This window comes from Lolium perenne, chromosome 6 (assembly GCF_019359855.2).
Source record: "Lolium perenne isolate Kyuss_39 chromosome 6, Kyuss_2.0, whole genome shotgun sequence".
In the NCBI taxonomy this organism is placed as follows: Eukaryota; Viridiplantae; Streptophyta; class Magnoliopsida; order Poales; family Poaceae; genus Lolium; species Lolium perenne.
The window spans coordinates 216,103,034-216,128,687 of NC_067249.2; the positions used below are offsets into that span (position 1 = coordinate 216,103,034).

The 25,654-nt window shown below is 47.2% G+C and overlaps 1 protein-coding gene across 1 annotated transcript; it reads left to right on the forward strand.

The window, feature by feature from the left end:
- The first annotated feature begins 19,416 nt into the window (after positions 1-19,416).
- On the forward strand, positions 19,417-24,157 carry LOC127306102 (uncharacterized). The gene is made up of 6 exons (XM_051336705.2): positions 19,417-19,688; positions 19,797-19,892; positions 21,592-21,810; positions 21,907-22,003; positions 23,691-23,753; positions 23,868-24,157. Exons 1-6 carry the CDS (start codon positions 19,482-19,484, stop codon positions 24,059-24,061), a joined length of 876 nt encoding a protein of 291 aa, XP_051192665.1. The 5' UTR covers positions 19,417-19,481; the 3' UTR covers positions 24,062-24,157.
- The last annotated feature ends 1,497 nt before the right edge of the window (positions 24,158-25,654 follow it).

Genomic DNA, 25,654 nt, shown 5'->3' on the forward strand with positions numbered 1-25,654 from the left:
CAAATTCGTGACAGCAAGAAATCTGTTTCTGCGCAGTAATCCAAATCTAGTATCAACCTTACTATCAAAGACTTTACTTGGCACAACAATGCAATAAAATAAAGATAAGGAGAGGTTGCTACAGTAGTAACAACTTCCAAGACACAACAAAACAGTAGCCAAATAAAAACATGGGTTATCTCCCAAGAAGTGCTTTCTTTATAGCCATTAAGATGGGCTTAGTGATTTTAATGATGCACTCGCAAGAAATAAGAGTTGAAGCAAAAGAGAGCATCAAAAAGCAAATATGAAATACTTTTAAGTCTAACCCACTTTCTATGAAAAGGAATCTTGTAAATAAACAAGTCAATGAAGAACAAAGTGAATAGCATAGGAAGACAAAACAAGTGTAACTTCAAGATTCTCAACATGTAGAGAGGTGTTTTAGTACCATGAAAATTTCTACAACCATATTTTCCTCTCTCATAAAGATTTTCAGTAGCATCATGAACAAACTCAACAATATAACTATCACATGAAACATTCTTATCATGAGCTACATGCATAAAATTATTACTCTCCACATAAGCATAGTCATTACTATTAATTGCAGTGGGAGCAAATTCAACAAAGTAGCTATCATTATCACCATAATGATCGAATATAGGAGGCATAGTATAATCATAATTAATTTTCTCCTCAACAGTAGGTGGATGATAGTCATCATTGTAATCATCATATATAGGAGGTAAAGTATCATCAAAGTAAATTTTATCCTCCATGCTTGGGGGACTAAAAATATCATGCTCATCAAAACCAGCTTCCCCAAGCTTAGAATTTTCCATAGCATTAGCAACAATGGTGTTCAAAGCATTCATACTAATAAGATTGCCATTAGCATGCATATAAAGTTCCATAGGTTTTTAAATTTTCTCTTCAAACACCTCATGTCCTAACTCAAGATAAATACTATAAAGATCTCTAATATTTTTGTTGTTTTCCATTAAGCCTAACTAGTGAAATAAAAACAAGAAACAAAAAGATATAATTGCAGGATCTAAAGGAAATAGCTTCGAGCACTCACACACCGGCAACAGTGCTAGGAAATAGCTTAGTAGTCGGAGGATGTGAATACCTTTTACCTTACCTCCCCGGCAACGGCGCCAGAAAATAGCTTGATGTCTACGCACGCTTCTTTTCCTGTAGACAGTGTTGGGCCTCCAAGAGCAGAGGTTTGTAGAACAGCAGCAAGTTTCCCTTAAGTGAATCACCCAAGATTTATCGAACTCAGGGAGGTAGAGGTCAAAGATATCCCTCTCAAGCAACCCTGCAATTATGATACAAGAAGTCTCTTGTGTCCCCAACACACCTAATACACTTATCAGATGTATAGGTGCACTAGTTCGGCGAAGAGATAGTGAAATACAAGTAATATGGATGAATATGAGTGGTAATAACAATGTGAAATAAAGATGGCAGCAAGCAAACATGTATCAGAATTTGTTGGAAACGGTGTTTCAATGCTTAGAAACAAGGCCTAGGGATCCTACTTTCACTAGTGGACACTCTCAACAATGATCACATAAATAAATAACTACTCTACACTCTCTTGTTGGATAACAAACACCATTCATTGTGTAGGGCTATAAAAGCACACCTCAAGCCGGAGTAAACAAGCTCCACAACATCCGGAGTTCATATTTAAGTAACCTCTAGAGTGCATAATAGATCGTTGCAATTTAGACCGAGTACTAACATAGCATACACACTGTCAACAATAGCTATGATAGGGGGAATAGATCGCATCAATACTATCATAGTAATAGTTAACTTCATAATCTACAAGAGATTACAATCATAACCTACGCCAAGTACTACATGATGCACACACTGTCAACATTACATCATGGAGGAGGAATAGACTACTTTAATAACATCACTAGAGTAGCACATAGATTAATAGTGATACAAAGCTCATGATCACATAAAGATCACACCATGGGAGAGAGAGATAAACCACATAGCTACCGGTAGAGCCCTCAGCCTCGGGGGATAACTACTCCCTCCTCATCATGGGAAGCAGCGATGGCGATGAAGATGGCGGTGGTGTTGATGGAGATGCCTTCCGGGGGCAATTCTCCATCCCGGTAGGGTGCCGGAACAGAGATTCTGTCCCCCGAATTGGAGTTTCGCGATGGCGGCGGCGTCCCTGGAGTCTTTCTGGAGTTTCGTCAATCGGTGTCAAAGTTTTAGGTCACGAGGAGTCTTATAGGCGAAGAGGCGGAGTCGGAGGAGCCCTGGGGGACCCACACAGTAGGGGGCGCGCCCCCCCTTGGCCGCGCCACCATGTGGGGTGGGGCCCCCCTGGCTCCCCTCTGGCCCCTCTTCGGTGCTCTAGAAGCTTCCGGGAAAATAAGATATTGGGCGTTGATTTCGTCCGATTCCGAGAATATTTCCTTTGTAGGATTTCTGAAACCAAAAACAGCGGAAAACAGCAACTGGCCCTTCGGCATCTCATCAATAGGTTAGTTCCGGAAAATGCATAATAATGATGTAAAGTGTGTATAAAACATGTGAGTATCATCATAAAAGTAGCATGGAACATAAGAAATTATAGATACATTTGAGACGTATCATCCAGTAATGGATTCAGATTCCATTTGCTTTCCAATTAATCATGGAAAATCAAATCATGCACAGCAAGTCATTTAATCAATACTGCATAAGCAGTTCATCCATAATTAATCCATCCAGGCATGAATATATAACAAATCCATGCAATACTTTTACAGTAGCACACTGTGAGGCAACACAAGTATATGTCAATGCATCCTAGCTACTGGATCAAGTCCAGAAGGCTATGGAGAGCAGCAGCACATACACACAATAGCATAAGCATGCTTGAGTAGAAGCATCAGTAAGCAAACCATCAATTTAGCCAAAGAATCCATCAGCAACCAAGCCACTGACATTTAATTGATCAAATGGATCAATTAAATCAAGTCAAGCAACACAGAGAGTCTAGCCAACAGGAATTACTTATTCAATGGATCATTGGATCATACAGAAGGCACAGAAGCACCTCATAGGCATCACAAGTGTCACAGTAAGGCATAGCTGTACACCTAGACAAGCAAGCATAGGGTGCCAGTAAGCATAAGCAGCACCATAATCATGTATAGCATGGCATAGCATGATAGAAGCAGTAAGCAAGCAACACTGGACATGAACAGCAAGCAACACACACTTGGCCAGTAAGCAGAGCTTGGTGAATTGGCCAGGGCTTGCAGAAAGGAAGCATAGGAGGCATAAACAGCAGCAGCAAATCCCTGTATGATCATTGGATCATCAGGTAGCTTGAGCAGCAGAGAAGGAAGAAGCACAGTAGCATGGGAGGCGCACAGACATGGCATTGAGAAGGAGGAGGAGCAGGTGAAGCTTACCCGCGCCTGGAGGCAGAAGCTATGGCATGGCGAGGCAGTGCCCGCGCGGCCATAACAGCTGCAAAGCCAGGGAGGACGCCGGCGTTACACCGACGAACACCTCGAACAGCACAGCACCCCGGGGACGACGGCACAGGCGCTGCGAGCACAGCACCCGCGTCAGGTCTGTCCCAGGCACGCGCTCGCGTCAGCGACAAAGACCACAGCTCGCCGGAGATCGCCAATCGCCGGAGGCGATTCTCCACGAGATCCAGAAGGGTGGTGATCTGCCAGAGGAGGAAGAGATCGACGGAACCACGCGGACAGATCGATAGATCGTCGCGCGGCGGTTCAGGTGGTATCGGCGGCGAGGTCAGGGGAGCTCGGAGATGGCCGGAGCACGGCGGCGGCCATGGTGGCGACACGGTCGCCACGCGAATCGCTAGAGGGTTAGGGTTTCGGGAGAGAGAGAGAGGTGAGCGAGCGAGTGAGACGGGCCGAACCGGTTTGGTTCCACCAAACCGAGTTTGGACAAGCCTTAGTGGGTTGTCCAAACAGGCCAGATAAATGGGCTGGCCCAATTGGGCCTGGGGTATTTTAGTCCTTTTCCATTTTGGAAAATAGCTTAGAATTTCACCAAATTTTAGTTAATAAAATATACCTCTAAAATCCATGAAAAATTGGATTAGTAAATGAAAAATTATTCTTAACAAGAATAAAATAAGAAATGAAATTTAAATAACAAATTCAATTTTTGAAATTTGGTAAACTAAATTCAAACTTGGAAATTTTATTTATAATTTTTCCTTGTATTTAAAAATCAAGGAAAAATCTCAAATGAGTTTAAATATTTGTTTTCAAATATTTCAAAATGAAATTCTATTATTCCAAGTCATTCCTATTAAAGAAAGATATTTTCCAAAGGAAAATACTCTCTTCTTCTTATTCCACAAATATAGAGGCAACTCTATTATTTCAAATTATTTTGAAATAAATAATGATTCCCAAAAGTAAAGTGGTATTACTATGAACCATTTTTATTTATGAGGTAAAAGTGTTTTTACAAATAAAAGCAATTGCAAATTACTGCCAAAGGCATAAATTTTAATTCAACCCTAAATTTTAATAAATAATTGGGGTAAGGGATTCCACATAAAATAATACATTCATGACTGCATTATTTGGATTTTTATAACATTGTCCTTACTGGACAATGATGCTTCTTCACAGAACCCGAGGTCCAGGTTCCATCCACTGCATTGAACTGCATTACCTCGCAGTCCACAGGCAAGTTCACCCTTGCTCATGTCAACTTGAGTATTTTCTATCAATTTACTGCAAAGCTATATACTTATCATTCCTGCATGGCAAATAAAATGTTACTTTTCCAATTATGAATATGACTATGTGGCTGGCAATGGAACCATAGTTGTGTTGATATGGTGGAGGTTCCATTGCATGGGTTGTATTAACCTAGGAGTAATTACCAATGTCGTCCAGTGATTCTAGCGCCGTACATACCGCGTTAACCATAAGATCTATAATGGCTCTAGGGAAGCCAGTTGTATCTTTTCCCTCCTGCACGCCAACGGACTGGATAGAGCTGCGGGGTGTTGGAGGCACTGCCGTAGGTTGGGATGGCCTTTTAAATCCCCATCCGTGTGGATGACTGGCTCTACCGTCTATGATGGATTGTCCAAAGTACACCGTGGGTAAAGCCGTATTATCGGGAGACATCTACCGGGGGTGTACGGGTGGACAAAAGGGTGGGTTTGCAGGGTCGCGGAGAAGGCGGTGTGGGCTTGGATCTTCTTTCCTGGCCTCACACCAAAGGAAGTGTGAACGGGGGCAAGTCCCTGCGGATGACAAAAAGGATGAGATCTCTTATGGGAAAAGTAACGCACCTCTGCAAAGTGTATCAAATTGTGGCTGTCACTCCTTGTTCCGGAAAGGGAACTGCAAACGCGGCAGGAAAGGAACTCCACGAAGTTCTGGTCAACCTGTGAAGACTGACGGGCATAGTTTTCATAATAAAAGCAACCTTTTGAAGAAATTTTCGAAACATGCATTGACCTGAGATTTCCTGATCAATGGTCGTAGCTAGTGCATCAAACACCTTTTACTCTTTTGAACTTGCTGAGTACCTCTATACTCAATTTCTTTCGACACCCTTGCTAGACTGTGATACGGAAGTGGAGGCCATCGCCGATGGAGCACCGGAAGGAGACTACGAACTGGTCTACGAGGAACCTGATCTTACCGGAGGAGTAGAAGGAGTAGACTATGGGATAGTCTACGGACCCGACGAGAATGAGGCGGAGGAGTAGTGATATACCCTAGTATCATAGAGCCGAGCAGCGTAGAACTTACCTAAATAAGTTGCTGAGCTCTCTTTCATATATAGATGTGAGTTGTAATCGTACTTAAGTAGTATCTTAGGGTGTTCTCATCGGACCTGTGAGAATACCAACTTGTTAAGACAATGTTTGTAATAATATTTGGAGTGTTATGACCTTGTTATCACCAGAATTTGACCGAGTCAGAGGTGGGCCACGATTGAGAAAGACTTGAAGATATACATGGAAGGGAAAAACAAGAATTGGCCTTATACACGAAATTGGGCTGAATTGCCCATTGTATCTGTAATATAGTAGATCGTATCTTTAGATTAAAAGTTAGAGTTTTACTCGTGCACGGTTAGGTGCACGTCCGAATTAGAAAGTCCGCTGGACTATAAATATGTATCTAGGGTTTATGGAATAAACAACAACACAACGTTCACCCCAAAAACAAACCAATCTCGGCGCATCGCCAACTCCTTCGTCTCGAGGGTTTCAATCAGGTAAGCGACATGCTGCCTAGATCGCATCTTGCGATCTAGGCAGCACAAGCTCCACGTTGTTCATGCGTTGCCCGTACTGAAGCGTCTTTGATGGCGGGCAACGTAGTTATCATAGATGTGTTAGGGTTAGCATAGTTCTTCGTATAACATGCTTACGTAGTGCAACCCTTGCATGTCTAGCCGCCCTCACGCCTATCTCAGGTGTGGGGGCGGCACCCTGCTTGTTCATCGTTTAGTAGATCTGATCCGTTACGATTGCTCCTTGTTATGCAAGGATTAGTTTAATATCTGCAATAGTTAGGCCTTACAAAGGGGGGGAGGATCCAGTGGCACGTAGGGTGGCGTTCGCAAGTCCTAAACAGGATGTTCCGCGGATCAACTTCATTGTTGGTTCTTTGGCCTTGTTTAGGATCGGCTTATGAGCACCGTGCGTGGCCGCGAGGCCCAACCTGGAGTAGGATGATCCGATTATGCGGTGAAAACCCTAAATCGTCGTAGATCTAATTAGCTTCATCTTGATCAAGCAGGATCACCAAGTATTCGTGCACCCCGTACGGATCATGGGTGGATCGGCTCTTTGAGCCGATTCACAGGATAACCTGAGAGCCGATCGTGGCTCGTATTTATTTTTTACGTGGATGCCATGCTGGAACTAAGCGAGGCATCCCCATCACCTTCCTGACCAGGTATAGGTCAGGTGGCACGCCCTTGCACTTCGCATCGCCGCGTGTGACCAGAAGAGCATTGCGGGCCGTCGCTCGGAGGGGCCTCAGCCAGCCGCAGCTCTAGGCTCTTCCCGACTCTACCGTGTTGACTCGTCGCTGCCCGCCGGTGGGTTTTGGCGATCAACAAATTCTCCGCACGCCCGGTGGGACAATCGTCTACATCAACCACATCGCCATCTACATCCGAGATGGCGACGGACGGCACGCCGATCACCTACGAGGAGCTGCCTGCTGAGCTCAAGAAGAAACATGACGAGATCAAGGCCACCCTCGAAGCCGACCTCATCGGCTCTTTCAGAGAACCCGTACCCATGGCATCGGATGGAAGGGGTTCTCACCACAAGGTGCACTCGATGGGATAGATCTCTCTCGCCCCGTCGGAGGAACGCACCAGGGCCCCTGCGGCAGAGATCAACTACTTGGTGGCTCACTAGCTACACCGACACTCTGAAAACTTGGTCAACGTGTTGGAGCGTCTCGCTCTGCGCGTGATCCAGGAGATCATGAGCCACCAGTACTCGCCGTCAGGACCAGCTCTCGGGACGCACCAAGGAGAGTTGCCACTCCAGTCCCGTCCACCGCTGCCATATGCGATGGCAGCACCACCTGAAATGCCGGCTACACCGGCATTCGTCGTCTACAAGATCGGTGGTGACCCTAGTGACTACCAGTTCTTGGCTGAGGCGCCTAAGGAGATCCCTCAAGGATACGCGTGCACGTATGTGCCGATTGTGGCAACCGGGCACTCTCAAACCAGGCCACAACGTCGGGGACTCCGGCGCGAGACAGTGAGGGACGTCGGCGACGTAGCTTGAGAAGCGACGTGGCTAACTAAGTACGCCACCCCGACGAAACTCCCGAGCCCAGCTCTCGGCAGCTTGGCTCGAGCTGGAAAAGCAAACATGGCTGGCTAAGTACGCCACCCCGGCGAATCTTCGTAGTGCATCTCCGCAGCCAGCACGGCGGATCAGATCGGTACCATACCGAGAGACCAGTTCGGCATTATGCCGAAAAGGAGGGCAATCGGCTATTCTAAGCCGTACCGACGAGTACGAGATGATCCCGCTGCCACCTAAATATCGGCTCCCGACTTCTCCAAATTCAGTGGATCGGATGGCTCCAGCTCCATCGAGCACATCGGCCGATATTTGGCGCAACTAGGACCGGCTTCGGTGTCGGATCAGCTACGTGTGAGGCTCTTTTCACGAGTCCCTCACAGATCGGCTTTTGGATGGTATACCTCTTTGCCAAAGAACTCCATCCGATCTTGGAAGCAATTGGAAGAACAGTTCCATATGCAATATCATTCGAAGCTTCCGAGTCTAGCATTGCCGATCTAGCACAACTACGTCGAAGCGCGGAGAAACGGTGACAGAGTACCTCCAGCGCTTCAGAATCTTAGGAACCGATGTTATTCGGTTCGTATAACTGAAAAGGAAGCGATCGAGTTGGCGTAGCTGGCCTTGCAACACAGCTCAAGGACATGGCCTCCCAAGCAGATTATCCCTCGTCGGCGCACATGGTTCGAAACTATCAGCATATGAACAGCGCCACCCGGACTGTACCAAGACAAGTTCAAGCGTGCGTAGTCATGGTCGATACGGAGGAAGGTGAAGTGCTGCGGGAGACCAAGAAGTAGCAAAGATGGCTGAATGGACTCGGGAGGAACCCCGTGTCCCGCAAATGGGTAAAGCCACCAGGGCCGCCCAGGGGATTTGATTTTGACGTGACCAAGACTGAACAAATCTTCGACCTCCTGCTCCAGGAGAATCAGTTGACGAGTCCGGCAGGTCTCAAGTTCCCTACGGCGCAAGAGCTAAAACGGAAAGCCATACTGCAAGTTCCACAACTCGCTTTCCCATGCCACCAACGACTGCAGGGTGTGGCGTCAGCACATCCAAGCGGCGATAGAGAAGGGGCGTTTAATTTTCAACCAGTACGCCATGAAGGTAGACACCCAGCCCTTCCCCGCCGTTAACATGGTAGAAGTCATCTACCCTGAGAGTTGCCAGCCAGGTCCCACGTTCAAAGCATCAACATGGTAGGACCTAGGAACCACTCCGGCAAAGATGGAGATGAGGGCAGCTGCTCTCATAGCAAGGATACGAGGAGGCCGCTCCACGCGATCGGCTCCATCATGATGGCAAGCGCTACGTTACGAGAGGAGAAGTGAAGAACATAAGATATCAACGACCTCTCTCTAATCACCTCCTCAACAAATATGTGAGACAGTATGACCAACGCCGACGGTCCAACTATGATGATGAAGGAGATCGTCTGGCTAGAGAAGCCAGAAGACATCGTCGGCAGGATCGCTATGAGGAGGAGCACGAGCGCCATGCCACGGACACATCAAGGGAGCAAGATGACAACGCCAGACACTGGGACTGCCCTTTCTTCAGACACTGCTGGGATTCAGGAATGAGCCGATTGCCCACAATCGGCAATTGCCCGTAATGCAACAAGAAGAAGAAGGAGGCAGCCAACGTGTCCGTGTTTGAGCGCTTAGGGCCTCTCCCACCACCAAGCAAACGTGCTGAGTCACTTCGTTGGGCAAATTTTGAGGATTCCGAAGACGAAGGACTTGAAGAAGAAGGAGACAGTGCCACCGTCCGAGGTGGTGCCCTGACGGACTCAGCCGTTCACAAAAGCGCGAGGGTTCAACGTTTGCGCGGCCTCGGAGGAAGCCGAAAGGTTATACCGCATACGCTAAGGAAGGCACGGCCTGATCCGGCTGCGAAGGTTCAGCGAGCCCTGGATGAAGAGGGTCGTCCACGGAAAATGGAGTGGCGCCCCAAACAAAGGAGAGCCGATGATGAAACATCGGCCGGAACGAACATGGTGTTCATCCTCCCTTCGAGTTCGGTGCCCCAGGGTTAGATGAGACATCCGTGGCACAACTTGATCGCGGCCCACGGCCGGTTATCTTTGAGAAGCCACGAGATAAGAGCTACAGGCATCTGAAGGCCCTATACTTACGAGGATATATCGATGGGAGGCCCGTGAATAAGATGCTGGTGGACACCGGAGCGGCGATTAACATCATGCCGTACTCTATGCTACGTCGGCTAGGACGCTCTAGCTCGGATCTAATCAAGACCAACGTAACATTGAGCGATTTCAACGGCCAAGCGTCCGAGGCACAAGGAGTTCGAACGTGGATCCGACCGTAGGAAGGAAAACTATCCCTACAACGTTCTTCATCGTCGATAGCACGAGCAAGCGGTTATGCTTTGTCTTCGGGAAGAGATTGGATCCACGCCAATCGTCGTATTCCTCCACGATGCACCAATGCATAATACAGTGGGATGGAGATGAGGTAGAGGTCATCCAAGCCGACGACTCACCCGAAGTTTCAACGGCTGGCATGAACGCATGGGAAGCAAGCAGGCCAAGAACCCCTCTCGTGCATCAACTTGGACGATTGCGAGCGTATTGATGTGACAAAGGGAAGGGTTAAGCTGGTTTTATCCACTGGCCTGACCATGTAGTCGAAGCAAAGCGACGTGCAACTTGGCGAGGCTGATCCTTGTGATCGGCCCCAAAGGTCTATGAAGGGACATTACGGAACCTTCAGTCAGCGCTCCAATCATTATGGAGGCCGATCCCAGCAATCGGCCAAAATTATCCTCACCACATGTTCTGCTTGTGTTCACCTTTGACCCTATCAAGAGCCGACGTGCGAATTACAGAGCCGATATCTGCCATTCTTTAACAGATTCGGCTGGGGCACCTAAATACGGGAACAGATGCAGGGGTACATGAACAAGATGCAGGGGTACATGTGTGCAATGAATACTGGGGGCTGGTAGGAGAAAATCGGCCAGTAAAAAAAAATTTTTACAGCCGATGCAAGGGCATCGACTTTAGAATTGAGACTTTAGAATTGAGAGGCAGCCGATGCGCAGCCATCGACTTTAGTGGATTTATGCAATTTTTATCGAGTCTCCACCAGATCCAGGCTAACGGTGGTACCTTCTGTTGCCTCGAGTGAGTAAAACAATGGAAACTTCTTCAGCTACTTCGAGCCGATCCGGGTTCCTGGACCTCTTTGTCAAGGATTTCCAATCTTTGGGGCTAGTTCAGCTGAAATGGAAGATTATCGGCTGTTGGAGGAAGAAAGAGGATCGGCTGTGGTGCATTCTCTCTGACATTCTCGCCCCGAGTAAGGCTCGGGGGGCAGCAGGCTCGAGTAAGACTCGGGGGCAACAGGCCTAGTGGATACTGTTTAAAGAGCCGATGGGGATGCCATCGGCTGATTTTTCATTGCAGCCTCCTTCACAGATGATGAGTATTAAAAAGGACCATTGGTTTTGGTTGGAAGAATTCCAAGGTTTTCCTGAAGATTCTGCATTATCCGCCAGAATTAGAAAAAAATCATCAGTTGAAGAAGGAAGGGACGAATTTCGAAGGACCGATGCGTTGTTATCGGTTTATTACGCATTGGCAAAGGGGGCGAGTCGGCAAGGTCAGTAGAAGAGGGAATCGGCTAAATTGAACTAAGAAGAAATCGGCAAAATCAAATTGGGGAAGAGATCTTCATTAATAGGCAAGATTTCTTACATGAAGAGCTGATTGCTCTCAAAAGGAAACACCAGGGGATACATTGCCCCATCTACTACTACTGGCCCTATTCTAGAGGTCCTATCTATGGGCCATCACTGCTCTCGTCGTCGCCGTCGTCGCCGCTATCGGCGCTGCTCCCGGCGGGCTCGTCGTCGCTCCAATGGCCGCCGACCGGGCCCTCGTTGTCTTCATCTTCTTCGTCAGCATCGTCCTCGTCGCTGTCGAAGTCGCTAAGATTGCCCGGCCAAGGGCAGAACCGCTTGGCCGGCGGCTCGTCGGAGGAGCTCTCGTCGTCGTCGTCCTCCTCCTCTTCCTGCTCCTCCTCCTCCTCGGAAGAGGTGAAGTCGCAGGAGAAGCTGTCGTCATCGCTCTCCTCCTCCGTTTCCCCAACGGCGAGGAAGCGGAAGTCGCTCTCCCCGTCGGTCAGGGACTTGTCGTCCTCGGACCAGATGGAGAAGTCGTGGTTAGACTCCTCCCCGGCCGCAATGGCGCGGCGGGTGTTGGCCGCGTGGTTCTCCGCCGGGTTGTACTCCGGCGTCGGCTTGCGGGACGTGGAGGACTGGCTGGCAAGATCCGATGGGGCAGAGGAGGAGGAAGACATGGTAGCGCAGGAGGGCTCTTGGAGTGCTAATGCGAAGGGGATGCAGAGGAGAACTGTTCGTGGCGGTTAATTAAAAGGGGATGTAGTGGAAATTCAATGCCACAGCAGTTTCCGAGGAAGTGGTGCCACGCGGAGAAGTTGAGAAGGCAAGGCATCATGATACTGCAACGGTTCTGCCACGACATGACCCGACGAAGGAAAACAGAGTGATTTTGGAATTACCAATTCCAAAACCAGGGGGGCATGTGTTATCACCAGAATTTGACCGAGTCAGAGGTGGGCCACGATTGAGAAAGACTTGAAGATATACATGGAAGGGAAAAACAAGAATTGGCCTTATACACGAAATTGGGCTGAATTGCCCATTGTATCTGTAATATAGTAGATCGTATCTTTAGATTAAAAGTTAGAGTTTTACTCGTGCACGGTTAGGTGCACGTCCGAATTAGAAAGTCCGCTGGACTATAAATATGTATCTAGGGTTTATGGAATAAACAATAACACAACGTTCACCCCAAAAACAAACCAATCTCGGCGCATCGCCAACTCCTTCGTCTCGAGGGTTTCAATCAGGTAAGCGACATGCTGCCTAGATCGCATCTTGCGATCTAGGCAGCACAAGCTCCACGTTGTTCATGCGTTGCCCGTACTGAAGCGTCTTTGATGGCGGGCAACGTAGTTATCATAGATGTGTTAGGGTTAGCATAGTTCTTCGTATAACATGCTTACGTAGTGCAACCCTTGCATGTCTAGCCGCCCTCACGCCTATCTCAGGTGTGGGGGCGGCACCCTGCTTGTTCATCGTTTAGTAGATCTGATCCGTTACGATTGCTCCTTGTTATGCAAGGATTAGTTTAATATCTGCAATAGTTAGGCCTTACAAAGGGGGGGAGGATCCAGTGGCACGTAGGGTGGCGTTCGCAAGTCCTAAACAGGATGTTCCGCGGATCAACTTCATTGTTGGTTCTTTGGCCTTGTTTAGGATCGGCTTATGAGCACCGTGCGTGGCCGCGAGGCCCAACCTGGAGTAGGATGATCCGATTATGCGGTGAAAACCCTAAATCGTCGTAGATCTAATTAGCTTCATCTTGATCAAGCAGGATCACCAAGTATTCGTGCACCCCGTACGGATCATGGGTGGATCGGCTATTTGAGCCGATTCACAGGATAACCTGAGAGCCGATCGAGGCTCGTATTTAATGTTTACGTGTATGCCATGCAGGAACTAAGCGAGGCATCCCCATCACCTTCCTGACCAGGTATAGGTCAGGTGGCACGCCCTTGCACTTCGCATCGCCGCGTGTGACCAGAAGAGCATTGCGGGCCGTCGCTCGGAGGGGTCTCAGCCAGCCGCAGCTCTAGGCTCTTCCCGGCTCTACCGTGTTGACTCGTCGCTGCCCGCCGGTGGGTTTTGGCGATCAACAGACCTGCAATGTTTCTGTTGTACCACTCTGAGGGATATGGCAATTATGAAGAAGTCCCTTCACAAAGATCATATCAACGACTTATATACTACAACATGCACTGGTATGCTGGGTCACCGCAGCTACCATGTGCCAAAGGGTCCCAAGCTTGGTTTTCCATGTGTATATATCCTAAACAAAACTAAAACAATAAAAAAGTACATTGGTGGAACCTCGCGCGGAGAAATCTAGGGGGTAGACCCGCTGGGGCACACATACCGTTGTTTTTGGGGGAGGAGGGGAGAACGACCGCCGAAGGACCGGAATCCCACCAAATCTTTCATGTAAACCTATAATATGTGTGAAAGTGTGGTGGAAGGTGTAATGGTGCAAACATAGCTCCCCGGTGTGACCGTCCTCACATTTTGGCGATAACACTTAGTAGATTTTCTGAAGCGCGGGTTGCTCCGAAACCCTGATTTTATATGTGGATGGGATGAAGATGGAGAGTACTTTTGTATTGCAAATAGTATGGGTATATACATATTGTCTTAAGTAACACTAATAAATAGTCATCAAAAAGTAAAACTAATTTAAAAAATAAATATAAGTATTAGATGAAATAAAATAGAAAGGAAAAAACAAAGAAAAATGCCATATGGCGCACGGCAAAAGCAAAACGTACGGCAAAGGCAGTGTTGCCGTCCGTCCCAGGTGGGCACACGACAAAGGGCGTGGCACGGCAATGCCCAGTGCCTGGCTCTGGTGGTCCATTGTCGTGCAGCTTTCTTTGTCGTGCACTCTCTTCTGTTGTTGCCGTGAATCGTTTCTTTGCCGTGCGCTTGTTTCTATCTTTGCCGTGGCCAGTGTCTTTGCCGTGCGTTTTTCTCAGTGCTCACGGCAAAGAAGTCTTTGCTGTGCGGGCGCACACGGCAAAGATAGCCTGCACGGCAGCCCCTCTTTTGCCCGTAGTGAAAATTATACATGTTGCACTAGACTATTAACATAAGTGAGGTGTGACTTTTTGTTAGAGGCCAAGAGCACAATAGTATACAAATTTTAACTTGGACTAGGTTAAACTGAAAGATATTTGACTTTCAACAAAGATATATACTCCTCAAACGCAGCACTCCTATATATAATTGGGAACTATGGGAGTGGAGTATATAATTGTGATCGCAAGTTGTTATGAGATCAAACAGTCCTCAGAAACTTGTTTCTCCGGCTTTGTTCTCTTTTGGGCAGCGCGAGGACGAGGAAGAATACTATTGCATGTGCATGACAGACCTGCAAAGAACGAACTCCAATGTTCTGCGTGGCAGTAACACCGTATGTTGTCTGCTCGAGTGCACACATAGGTCGTCCCCAGCTTATGCATGCAGCATGCTCACCTGTATCAAAAGCCTAGAGTAATCAGTCTAATGTGAATGATACGTACCGACTGCATTATACCTGACCTTTGGACGAAGAACAAAACCAAATTCCCCGGCCCGGCTGGCCTTCAGATCGATCTCTTGACAATGGTGCCCGGCTAAAACTCACCGTACCATCCGAGGCCTCGCATGAGGAAACGAGGCAATCATGTAGCCAGAGAGCAACTTGCCGGCCTCGATTGGAGACCCATCGGCACACGCCGGCCGGCAAGTCATCCTTGGCTACACGAAAAGATCAAACACCTCATTCCCACATGCAAGACCTGTGATGATTTCTTCGATCAGTACCCCCAGGTCACGGCCATCTAGATACCAGGGGTGGGACTGTGGGAGGCCGAGGAGGAAGACGACCGCCCGCTGGGCAATGCGAGGAGTAGAGGATAAAACGCGGACCGATGTTCGATCTGCATGTGTTTACTTGGATCCGTGCGTATGGGTTTCAGCGCCTATAAATAAGCTCGGCCTGTGGTTCTTCTGTGAAGTGGGAGAGCCTTTGGTGATCGGGGCAGAGAAGAGAAGATATGCGCCTTGGATCGGGACAGGGGCGCGACACGGAGAGGCCCTGGCCTGTATGGATTTGACACACGTACTGGAGCGTCGACAGGTCTTGCTAGGAGGCAGCTGCTAGCGTTTCTCGTCAGGCATGCACCGTTGCCTACAGCGCCTAGGCCGCTTGCTTTTCAGATTCAGGTACGCGCGCGCATGTGAACCGCAGTGCCAGCCAGAATTCGAGTGAAATAGTTCTGGAATCCGAAGGGAATTTACCATGAATGCATTTCGAACCGTGGCTGAAGTATGCGTGTTTCCTCTCTGGAGTTTTCGACTTTACACGAAGAAATAGAGTCCGGTTCTTCAGGGTGTGTTCGGTTCCAGAATCAGGGGACAGACCCCGAATAAGAGATTTGAGATTGCCATAGCTTTGGCCCTTGGCAGAAGAGTGGTTTGAAGAATTTACATTGCTTTCTGATTTCCAGCACGAGGTACATTACAGAACAACGCGATCGGGAGTCTTCCTCGGCAGCATGATTGGAGTGTACTCCTGATCGGTGAGAGACGCAGAAGCAGTACTGCTACAACTGTGGTAAAACGTGACTCTGAGAGCTGTGCGTACGCTTGTGCCGGTAAGAAACTGAGTGAGCATCCAAAGAACTTCTTACCTAGCTCCAAGGCTCTGGTACGCGACCAACTTTTGCTCTTGGCAGCGGCGAAACGACGCCAAGATGCTTTTTTGCTTGAAGATGGCCGTGGTACCGTGCTCTTGGCCTGTTGCGATCCCGACAGGTACACATCCTGCCCGGCGAAAGACAGCCTACGCGGCCGAACCATGTATCTACTTCTGCATCTCCTGTTGCCTCTGTCTCCGCTCTCGGCCAACGCCTTTTCCCCTGTCCACGCTGTCAGTTTTGATGAAACAGTACAAGAAAGATGATGGGGCAGCAGCGGTCTGCAGAGGCCAACAGCTGAGATTCCAGGACATGCAAAAATAATTTTGTTTTCATCAACAGAACAGGCAAACCTCAGGCAAAAATAATGCTACTGCACTCGATCAGCACCTGAACAACTATGAGCGCAAACGCTGAAGCTTTGCAGTTGCACTGACTGCATTGTCCTCTCTGAACTATGGCAAGATCGACCGTCCTCACATTGTTGCATTAACATTCAACAAAGCAGAACATGAAGAGTGTCACGGGGATAGAGTAAGATCGATGTTGTTTGACATGAAAAAAATCACGGGACTAAAGTAGTAGCAAAATGTAGCCTCTGCTAAGAGTTTCCTGGTGCTGCAGATGATCGATGGTATTGTTTTCAGAGAACAGAATTCAGAGGTCGACCTGCCTTTGTTGATCAGCTTGTCTTATTTGTTTTCCAAGAATCAGTCATTTCATAGTTCTTTTGCTGGAAATGATTGGGCAATCTAAGAACTAAGAAATAGAGCATGTTTTGGTGGACATCTCGAATTTTGTCCGTGAGCAGGAATGTTAAATTACTGGCCTAGAACAGTGTGTTGGGCAATGTGGAAGGTAAGAAATATATCATGTTTTGAAGAAAAAAAATATTAATTCTCACATCGATCTCTTTATTTTTCTTTAGATCCTTTCTCATGTCGATCTGATATGTTGTGCATGGGTCTTTATGAAATATTGGACGGGTTTGTATGTAGCTAATCAATAGGCATTGCGAGGTGTGCTTTGGTGTCCTCTCTCCTCTCAACCACTAAAGTTGAAGAGATAAATTAGTACACGAAAGGTATTGGGAGATCCTAGCCGTCCACAGGAAGCCAAAGATTGAAAAGGGGCACAACTAAACAAAAAACCATTGAAGAACTAGGGGTCAGAAAACGAAAGCTATTGAAGAGAGAAACTGATGTATGACTTTTGGTAATGCCCCGTAAATATGTGATGATGCCTTTGATCATGCCTTTTGTTAAACAAGGCAAAAGATTTGTTATTTTCATTGATTAAGGAGATAGCCTTTGGTGATGCTTCTAGCCTTGTAGGGTGTATTGACCTATCTAAACTATGACAAAATCGACTGCCACGCATTAACATGCACCAAAACATAACACAAATGTGTGGTCACATGGGGGCTTAGAGCATCTCCAGTCTCGTCCCTCAAAAAACGTCCGACACAACGATATGGGCACGTTTGGAGACAGCGTCGGACAAAAAGAGATTAAAAATCTGTACAAAAAAGAGGCTCTTCCCGGCCGTGTCCCTCAAACAGCGTCCGGATGCATGCATTTTAATAGAGGGGATCAACCCATGTGAGAAAAGTAGGTGGGAGAAAGTGTGCGAAAATAGAATGACATGTGGGGACTAGGGTCTGCATGCATGCATGTGGACGCTGTTTTTGTGTCCGACGTCCCCGGTAGAGACTCTATACACAGAGTCTATACCACGGACGCCGGACATAAAATGAGGCACTATTTAGCTTTTGGGGACACGACTGGACAGTATTTTTCTCCATTCGGGAGATGCTCTTACTAGCAATAAAAGATTCTCAACTAAGTCATTTTATGAATATCTTGAAAAAAAATTAGTTGGAGGTTGATTTAGAAAGCAAAAATCCCTTTGAAAGTCCAAATCTTCATGCGGCAAGTTTTTCGAAATACCATTCCTACGCGAGACAATATGCGGAGACGGATTGTTTGCTCTTTTTGCAACCAGACGGAAATGATTGAACTCTTTTCTTTACTTGCTCAGTGGCTCGGGTTACTTGGGCGACTTTGGGCAAAACTATTGGCACTAGACACTGGTCTAACTCCTTGTGGCAAGCTGTCAATTGGTTTTATGCTTTCCTTCCTAGTGGTAATCAGGTTTACATGGTGGACATTGCAGCTGTGTGTTAGTCCATATGGAATGTCCGAAACAAAATCACTTTTGATGGACATGTTATGAAATCGCCTATGGAAGCTGTTTTTTACTGTATGCTCGTTTCTGATGTATTGAGCAGGTTTGCAACCTGATGATATCAAAGAACAAATGACCAAGGGATCGGAGAAGTTGATGAATATGGCGGCGGAATTCGCCAAGAAGATCAAGACGGGTCCTGCTTGGTTTAGTGCGGGTTGATCCAGGGTGATTTCAGAAGCTTTTGGTTCCCCTTTGTTGAAGGAAGATTTTGGTTCCTCATGAAGTTGAGAATTGAGATGCATCTGGCTGCGAAAACACAAGAATCTTAGATTGGTTGTTCCTCCTGGTAGCTTTTGTTGTTGGTCGTATCTCTTGGTTCTAGTTTCCTATGTGCTGGTTGTTTGATTGTTGTAATCTCTTTGATCAAACTTGACATAGGCTTAGGTGGTAAAAGCCTAAAAGGTTGTTGTCCTATGGTGATATTCTTGCTTGGCAAGGATATCACAATGGCCCCTTCCTTGTGTGATTGTGTGTGAGTTGAACAATGTATTTCCGTTTTGTGATGAAATGAAAAGGGGTGAGAAGCCCAGTTGAGAAAAGAAAAACAGAACACAAATACTGTTGCGAGGATAGAGCAAGATCGACGTGGTTTGATATGAAAAATCACAGGACGCGATCACGCGAACGTATTAGCAACATGGCGCTTGAGTTGATGACAGTTTCCTAGTGTTGCAGATGGACACTGCTATGTTTTTTCAGAATCGGAGGTAGACCTGCCTTTGTTGATCAGATAGTCTCATTTGTTTTTCAAGAATCAGGGTCATAACTTTTTTAAACACAATTCGTGTCAGAGTAAGCTATAGAACTGTACACGCTACAAAGCCTACAATGGCCAATGCCCCTATGAACATTTTTTTTCCTTTGATTTGAGGGACCGCTACGACTGAACAGTGTCGGGAGGAGCTGTACGCGCTTGGCTAACTAAAATCCACAGAATATTGTCGAAAGATAGTTATCCAGAGGTTAATGGGCTAGGCCCAAATAAATATGGGCTTCAGTTGTGCCAGCAATGCAAATGGCGTAACCGTGGCTAAAATTGTTTACGCCTTCGAATTCGGTTTACGTACTCCTTCCCCCTGTTCCCCAATATCTCCGGCATGCGGTGCCTCTTCGCGCTCCCGGCGGTCGCCGTCTCCGGCCGCCGCTCCCATCCTAAGCCTAGACCCCACCGCACAGGAAAACTTGTAGCTCTACTCGGACGCTGCCGATGTGGCCGGCGCCACCTCCTCGGTGCATCCTCTGCCGCCGGCCTCCTCCATCTCGCCAATCATTCGTGCCTTGCCGCCCCACCCATCGACCCCGACGTAAGCTCCTTTGCGACGCAGACCAGGCGCGTCACTATGTGCAAAGTCCATTTGATGGCTTCCAGTCCTAGACCATTTTTATCAGTTTCTTGGTTTGGCTCTGTGCAGGTGATGCTTGAGCGGGTGCACCCAGCGAGGCCGGGCTGGTACGAGAAGCTTTACGCGACGGCATTAGACAAAGGCATGGCATCATATGAAGCCGAGGTATATAGTTTCGCTCTATGTTAATTCAACGGGATCATACCCAAGTTTCAGTTTCTTATCTGAATGAACTGCACAATATGATAACTGAACTTGTGAATCCTATCATATCTTGAAAACAGAGTTTTGTCCCCCGTCCAGAAACATCATCATTCTCCATAACCGCGCCTCTGCCAACGATCATAGGAATAAACCACTACTGTACCATACAACAACCTAGAACCACAAACATAATAGAAAACATCTAGCTCGACAACCTGTTACAAGGTTTTGCTCATCCTGTCGCCAAAACAGCCAACAAAACTGAATTAGTGAAACCACTTGAGCATAGAATAACTGGAATCCAGATAAACAGCTTCAACTCAACCAACATACATAAATTCTTGGAACGCCGTGGTCTGCCCAGGTCGCCGCTATGTCCCTCTATGATCAGTGCCCGGAAAGAAGAGATCAGCTCATGGTTCAGTGTCCCTTCTCTCGTTTATTGTGGTTCAGACTGTGGCGGACGATGCGCATGTTAAGTGTAGCAGAGATGCGCATGTTGAGATGGATATGTGGCCACACAAGAAAGGATCGGGTACGGAACGACGATATACGGGAGAGAGTTGCGGTAGCACCGATTGAAGAGAAGCTGGTCCAACATCGTCTCAGATGGTTTGGACATATCCAACGGAGGCCTCCGGAAGCGCCAGTGCATAGCGGACGGATAAAGCGTGCTGAGAATGTTAAGAGGGGTCGTGGTAGACCAAACTTGACATGGGAGGAGTCCGTTAAGAGAGACCTGAAGGTTTGGAATATCGACAAAGATTTAGCCATGGATAGGGGTGCGTGGAAGTTAGCTATCCACGTTCCGGAACCATGACTTGGCTTCGAGATCTTATGGGTTTCAACTCTAGCCTACCCCAACTTGTTTGGGACTGAAAGGCTTGGTTGTTGTTGTTGTTGTAGACTGTGGCGGACGATGGGGTTTCTCCGGTCTCGTCCCCTCCATCAATGATACCGTCAGAGACTGGTGGACCTTAATTCCTAGCAGATGCATAAAGGAGGGGAAGGACTGAACCTCATTTTTTTATAGAGAAAAAGGTTATATAGCCCTGCTTGAAGAAAGCAATCAAAGCATAGCACCCCGTTGTGGCAATTGCAGGATTACGCCACATCTGGCTGGAGCAAAATGCTAGAACTTCTGATCGGCATAGTTCCGTGTTACTGCAAGTTGTTCCAGCTAACTATCGATGACATCTCGCTGTGGAGTGTAACGGGAGGTTTCAGCAGGTAGAGGGGAGGAGTAGACTCGACTCCTTTCTAACCATAATGAAATGACATACAACCTTTGGTTGTGTATTCTTCAAAAAAATACAGCAATTCTTTTTTTCATCCAACCTCATCTCCATCGTTGGTGATCCTGAGAATCATGGGACCCCAGCCCTGTCTCCTGTGAAACGTCTCAGTGGCCAGCAGGATAAGTAAGCTTGCCCCTCTTCACTGTAGCTTTCAGTCTTTGTTTCTGTGGTCCAGACCAAGAAGAAATGTAAATGGGCAATTGGAGAGTGCTGTTCCTGTAACTTGTTAATGTTCATGATCATTAGTTGATCAGTAATATGCTATCCTGTAAAATCTCTAATTGTATTTGTTCAGGAGCAGAGATGTGATATTTACAACGTGCTGTTATCTCACTAAACATTTGACTTGGTGAAGCTTGCAGATTGCGGAGTATAAACTGAACCTCTTTTCGCAATTGTCTGCTGAGGGGAAGAACATTCTAGAGCTTGGTGTTGGAACGGGCCCCAACTTAAAGTACTACGCAAGTGCTGATGGGGTAAGAGTAATTGGGGTGGATCCTAACAGGTACATGGAGGATTATTCTAGAGCAGCAGCAATTTCCACAGGACTTCCATCATCAAACTTCACTTTCAGAAGAGGGGTACGGACATATGGTGCCTTGTAGTTGTGGACTGGGTGTCTATACTATGTTTTCTGTCAGGATGAGAACTGTGTTTTTATGCTTGCTTCTGCTTAGGTTGGCGAAGCTTTGCCAGCGGAGGACAATTCAATGGATGCAGTTATTGGCACACTAGTGATGTGTTCAGTGAAGGACACAAATATGGCACTGAGAGGTAATAACTGCTCATCTTTGCAACAGTGATTGCGAAACTTATGTCATATGTTAACTTTGGATCGATACATTCTTAAGGCATTCATATAGGCTAAGAAAGCGCCAAAAGGACAAATTCTCTGTACCATCATATCATCATCCAACCGACAAAAACATTAATTTCAGTAATCAAAATATCTTTATGTAAGGTTAAAGTGGTAACTGAGTTTTCCTCTATGGATGCAATACAATATTTAAACATAAATAAAGAATATATTTATCTTTTTTGGCACAAAAGTACTGTACCTCTGTGTTGCTACAAGCCAAAGGATTATTACAAAAGTTTTATGAAAACCCTGCCAAAGCTACAAGATATATCAAAATACGAAACACGAGGATAGCTAATATAAGCAACTGAAAATAAGAAGTGAACTGCCAAAGAGAGCACACTAATCGGCACAAAGCCTAGTACAGACTACAGAATCTTCATCTATTCCCGCTGAAGGTATCCTTGGGCCTTGGCCACCGCCTCTAGGGAACGGCAAAGAAAAAAGTAACTGGATAAAATGCTCGATGTAGGGCTAATGTGCTCCACAGTTGTGTTGTGGCCAACTTCTATCAAAAAGTTGAGTTTCCACAGTTGTGTTATGGTTACAACTTACAAGAGTCCGGAGACTAGAGAGAGAGGATGGGGAATGTGCAACCCAGACAGGGAATTGGGGGGAGAAAACAAAAACCTATGCTAGCAAAACCATGACCCATTGCAATATGCTGTCTTTGTTTCTGGTTGATCTACATGACCAAATCGTTAGATCCTCCGTGATAGCTCTGATCAGTTGTGGGTGTGTTGTAATTTGTTCAAAACCATGTTGTTCCTTAGCTTCCAAAGTCCCAGCAAGCAAGCCAGGAAGCAGATGAACCAAGTTTCAGAGTTTGCGTTGCCACTGGCCTGCTCTGCAAGTTCAGCAATTGTGCTAGAAGCAGCTGCTTGCTCCGTTAGGCCAAGCTTGTCCCACAGCCAGCTAGAAAATATTTGCAGTGAAGAGTTAAATGATGGATTGAGTCCACTGCTGGGCAGAGATCAAAGCCTTCGTCTGAGCACCAAGCCTTGGAAACCATGTTGTCTGTAGTGTTGAGTCACCCAGATAGGCCAACCAGAGATCCAGAGAATGAGTAGCAAAAAGTAATTCAACGGTACATTGACTATCTTTTTATGTCATCATTCCTGTCTAGTTAAGTCATTACCTTTCCCTTAGGAGTACCGTTTGCTTAACTGAAATATGATGTGTGTTGTATTGGCATTACAGTTGTTGCTGTCCATATAAATAAATACTGCAGGTCAGACTTGCCTTGCAGACGCTGGGGGGCACTCCCTCCATTTCGAATAAAGAAGATCACACTTGCCTTCCGTTTTTATGCATAACACCTGTCTTTTTTCCCTATGATGTGATCTGCTTCCACTAGAAACACCTGAGTAGAAGTTATTGGCTTGATACCTAAGTTTTTCTTATGTGTAACTCTTTCTTTTGTGTTAAGTGTTAACTGAAGTCGTACTTGTGTTGTCATCTGCATCTTTTCTTTCTTTTCCACCTTATGTTGGAAGACATCTCAACCTGGTTTAAGATATTCGTCTCATCCTTCTTGTCTTTCCTCCTTACTCGGACAACACACTTTTCTTGTTGATCAACTATGGCCATTAACTTCTGCAGAAATAAAGAGAGTCCTAAAGCCAGGTGGTCTCTACCTATTCATTGAGCATGTTGCCGCACCAGGTATCTCCAGCTTTTAACATAACCTTTGATAGCTAATGGTTACTGGTTATCCTATGTTGAAGATGTGTATCACTGTGCACTTCGTGACCCCCTGCTCATTTTGTCCGTTGGTAGATGGTTCCTTCCTCCAGTTCGTGCAAAGTGCCCTTGATCCTGTTCAGCAGTTTGTCGCTGATGGGTGCCACCTCACAAGGAAAACAGCTGAAAATATTGAGGAAGCTGGGTTCTCAAGCTTGAGCCTGCATGCGGTGCGCCTGTCATCTGCATATATCATTAGCCCGCATGTTTATGGTGTAGCCTGTAAATGACATCTTCAGTTATTTTTTTATTTGAGGAATTTCCCCCTCTTGTACAGTGACCCCATATGGTTTATTTTGAAAGAACTTACGATGGTTGCAGGCGCCGCCTCTTGTGCAAAAAGCAGCACATGTCTCCCTTTTTTTTAAGGGAAAAGCAGTAGTATTCTATTGCATGTATTTGTATTTTGGATTGTTTTACAAAATTCAGTATGCATGAGTTTTGTACATATGATGAGAGGAAAAGAAAAGAAGAGCTACAACTAAGGAAAGCAATGCATCTAGATGAAGCTGTCAATCCAAACAGCAAAATCTGCATATGCATTCCTTGTTGCTCTATTTTTCAGCATATACATCCTTTTTGAAAATTGCTCTGCAGTGATTAAAAAATTCGCTGCTCACTCTCGAATATGTAAGCATTTCTAGTTTTACATATTGCCAAAGCACCTAACAAAATAAATTCCAAAAAAAAGTCTTTGCCGATGGCCTCCTTCATAGCTATCACACTGTCAAGGCCATTGTAGGGCTGAGCCAATAAACTGGGGCAAAGGTACCGCCAGCAAAGTTGAGCAAAAGGGCATTGAAATAATAGAGTGAAATAGGTTTATGCCCCCTATATTAATATAGCAACCAACGCAACAAGCACGCTGGGACCGCAACACAACCAAGCCCAAAAAGGAACACAAGAGAAAGGAAAGAGAAAACAATGCCGACACCGGCAGCTCGACAAGAACAAAAAACGACTCGCAACCGCTGCGCCCTCCGGAGAATGCCACCACACTCCTAGCACGCCGAAGCGCCACGTATCAAGCAACACCTTCAACAAGGAAAGTGACGACGATGCCATTGCAGCCCGGACTAGTCATAGGGTTTCCCCCGATACGCGGAAGAGATTGGGGAGGAGGGACTGCCGACGCCCTTTAGGAAGGAAATGCGACACCCGCAGGCGTCACCGCGTCAGTGTCGGGCCTGCCGACAAAGATTTCTCCCGTCCACCAAACCCACAAACCCGGACGATTCGACGTGCTCTACCAAACTTGCCGCCCATCAGCACACGCCACCGTGATCTTGAAGCCATCCTCGTCGTCTCGCTGTGGTCGCCGGAGCAGGGCCTCGACGTAGAGATGAGAGACAACCGGGTCGGGGGTAGCAGCACCTCAACCGTGCGGGAGGGAACTACCTCCACCGCCTTCGCGGTAGCCGACCGGACATGGCAGCAAGGTCAAACCTGGCCCACACTAGCCTGACCGGACCAAAACAGGCCCGCAAAGACCCCACTGCCACGCTGCAGCAGGCCAGTCGGAGCACCGCCGCCACCCAGCCACCATCGTCGCACCTACTCCGCCTCCAGGGAGCACCACCGGTGCGCCATGCGCAGCCCGCCCGCCCAGCCCCTACGGGCCCGGAACTGGGCCCAGATCTAGGCCGAGCAGGCCTTGCCATGGCCGCCTCCTGCGCTGCTCCTCCGCCAATGGCCGCGCCGCCTCTACTCCACCCACCCGACGCAGGGGTTCCACTCCACCGCGCCAGACCGCCGTCCGCCGAAGAGCACCGCCGCCTGCCAAGGTCCCCACGCCCCCAGCGAAGCGACAGGTAAAGACAACC

What these genes read in the sequence shown, in the direction of transcription:
- LOC127306102 (XM_051336705.2), top strand. Translation starts at nt 19,482, where the DNA reads ATGCGGTGCCTCTTCGCGCTCCCGGCGGTCGCCGTCTCCGGCCGCCGC. An exon ending in ACTTCACTTTCAGAAGAGGG is followed by an intron (nt 21,811 to 21,906) that starts GTACGGACATAT and finishes GCTTCTGCTTAG; the next exon opens with GTTGGCGAAGCTTTGCCAGC. An exon ending in TGAGCATGTTGCCGCACCAG is followed by an intron (nt 23,754 to 23,867) that starts GTATCTCCAGCT and finishes GTCCGTTGGTAG; the next exon opens with ATGGTTCCTTCCTCCAGTTC.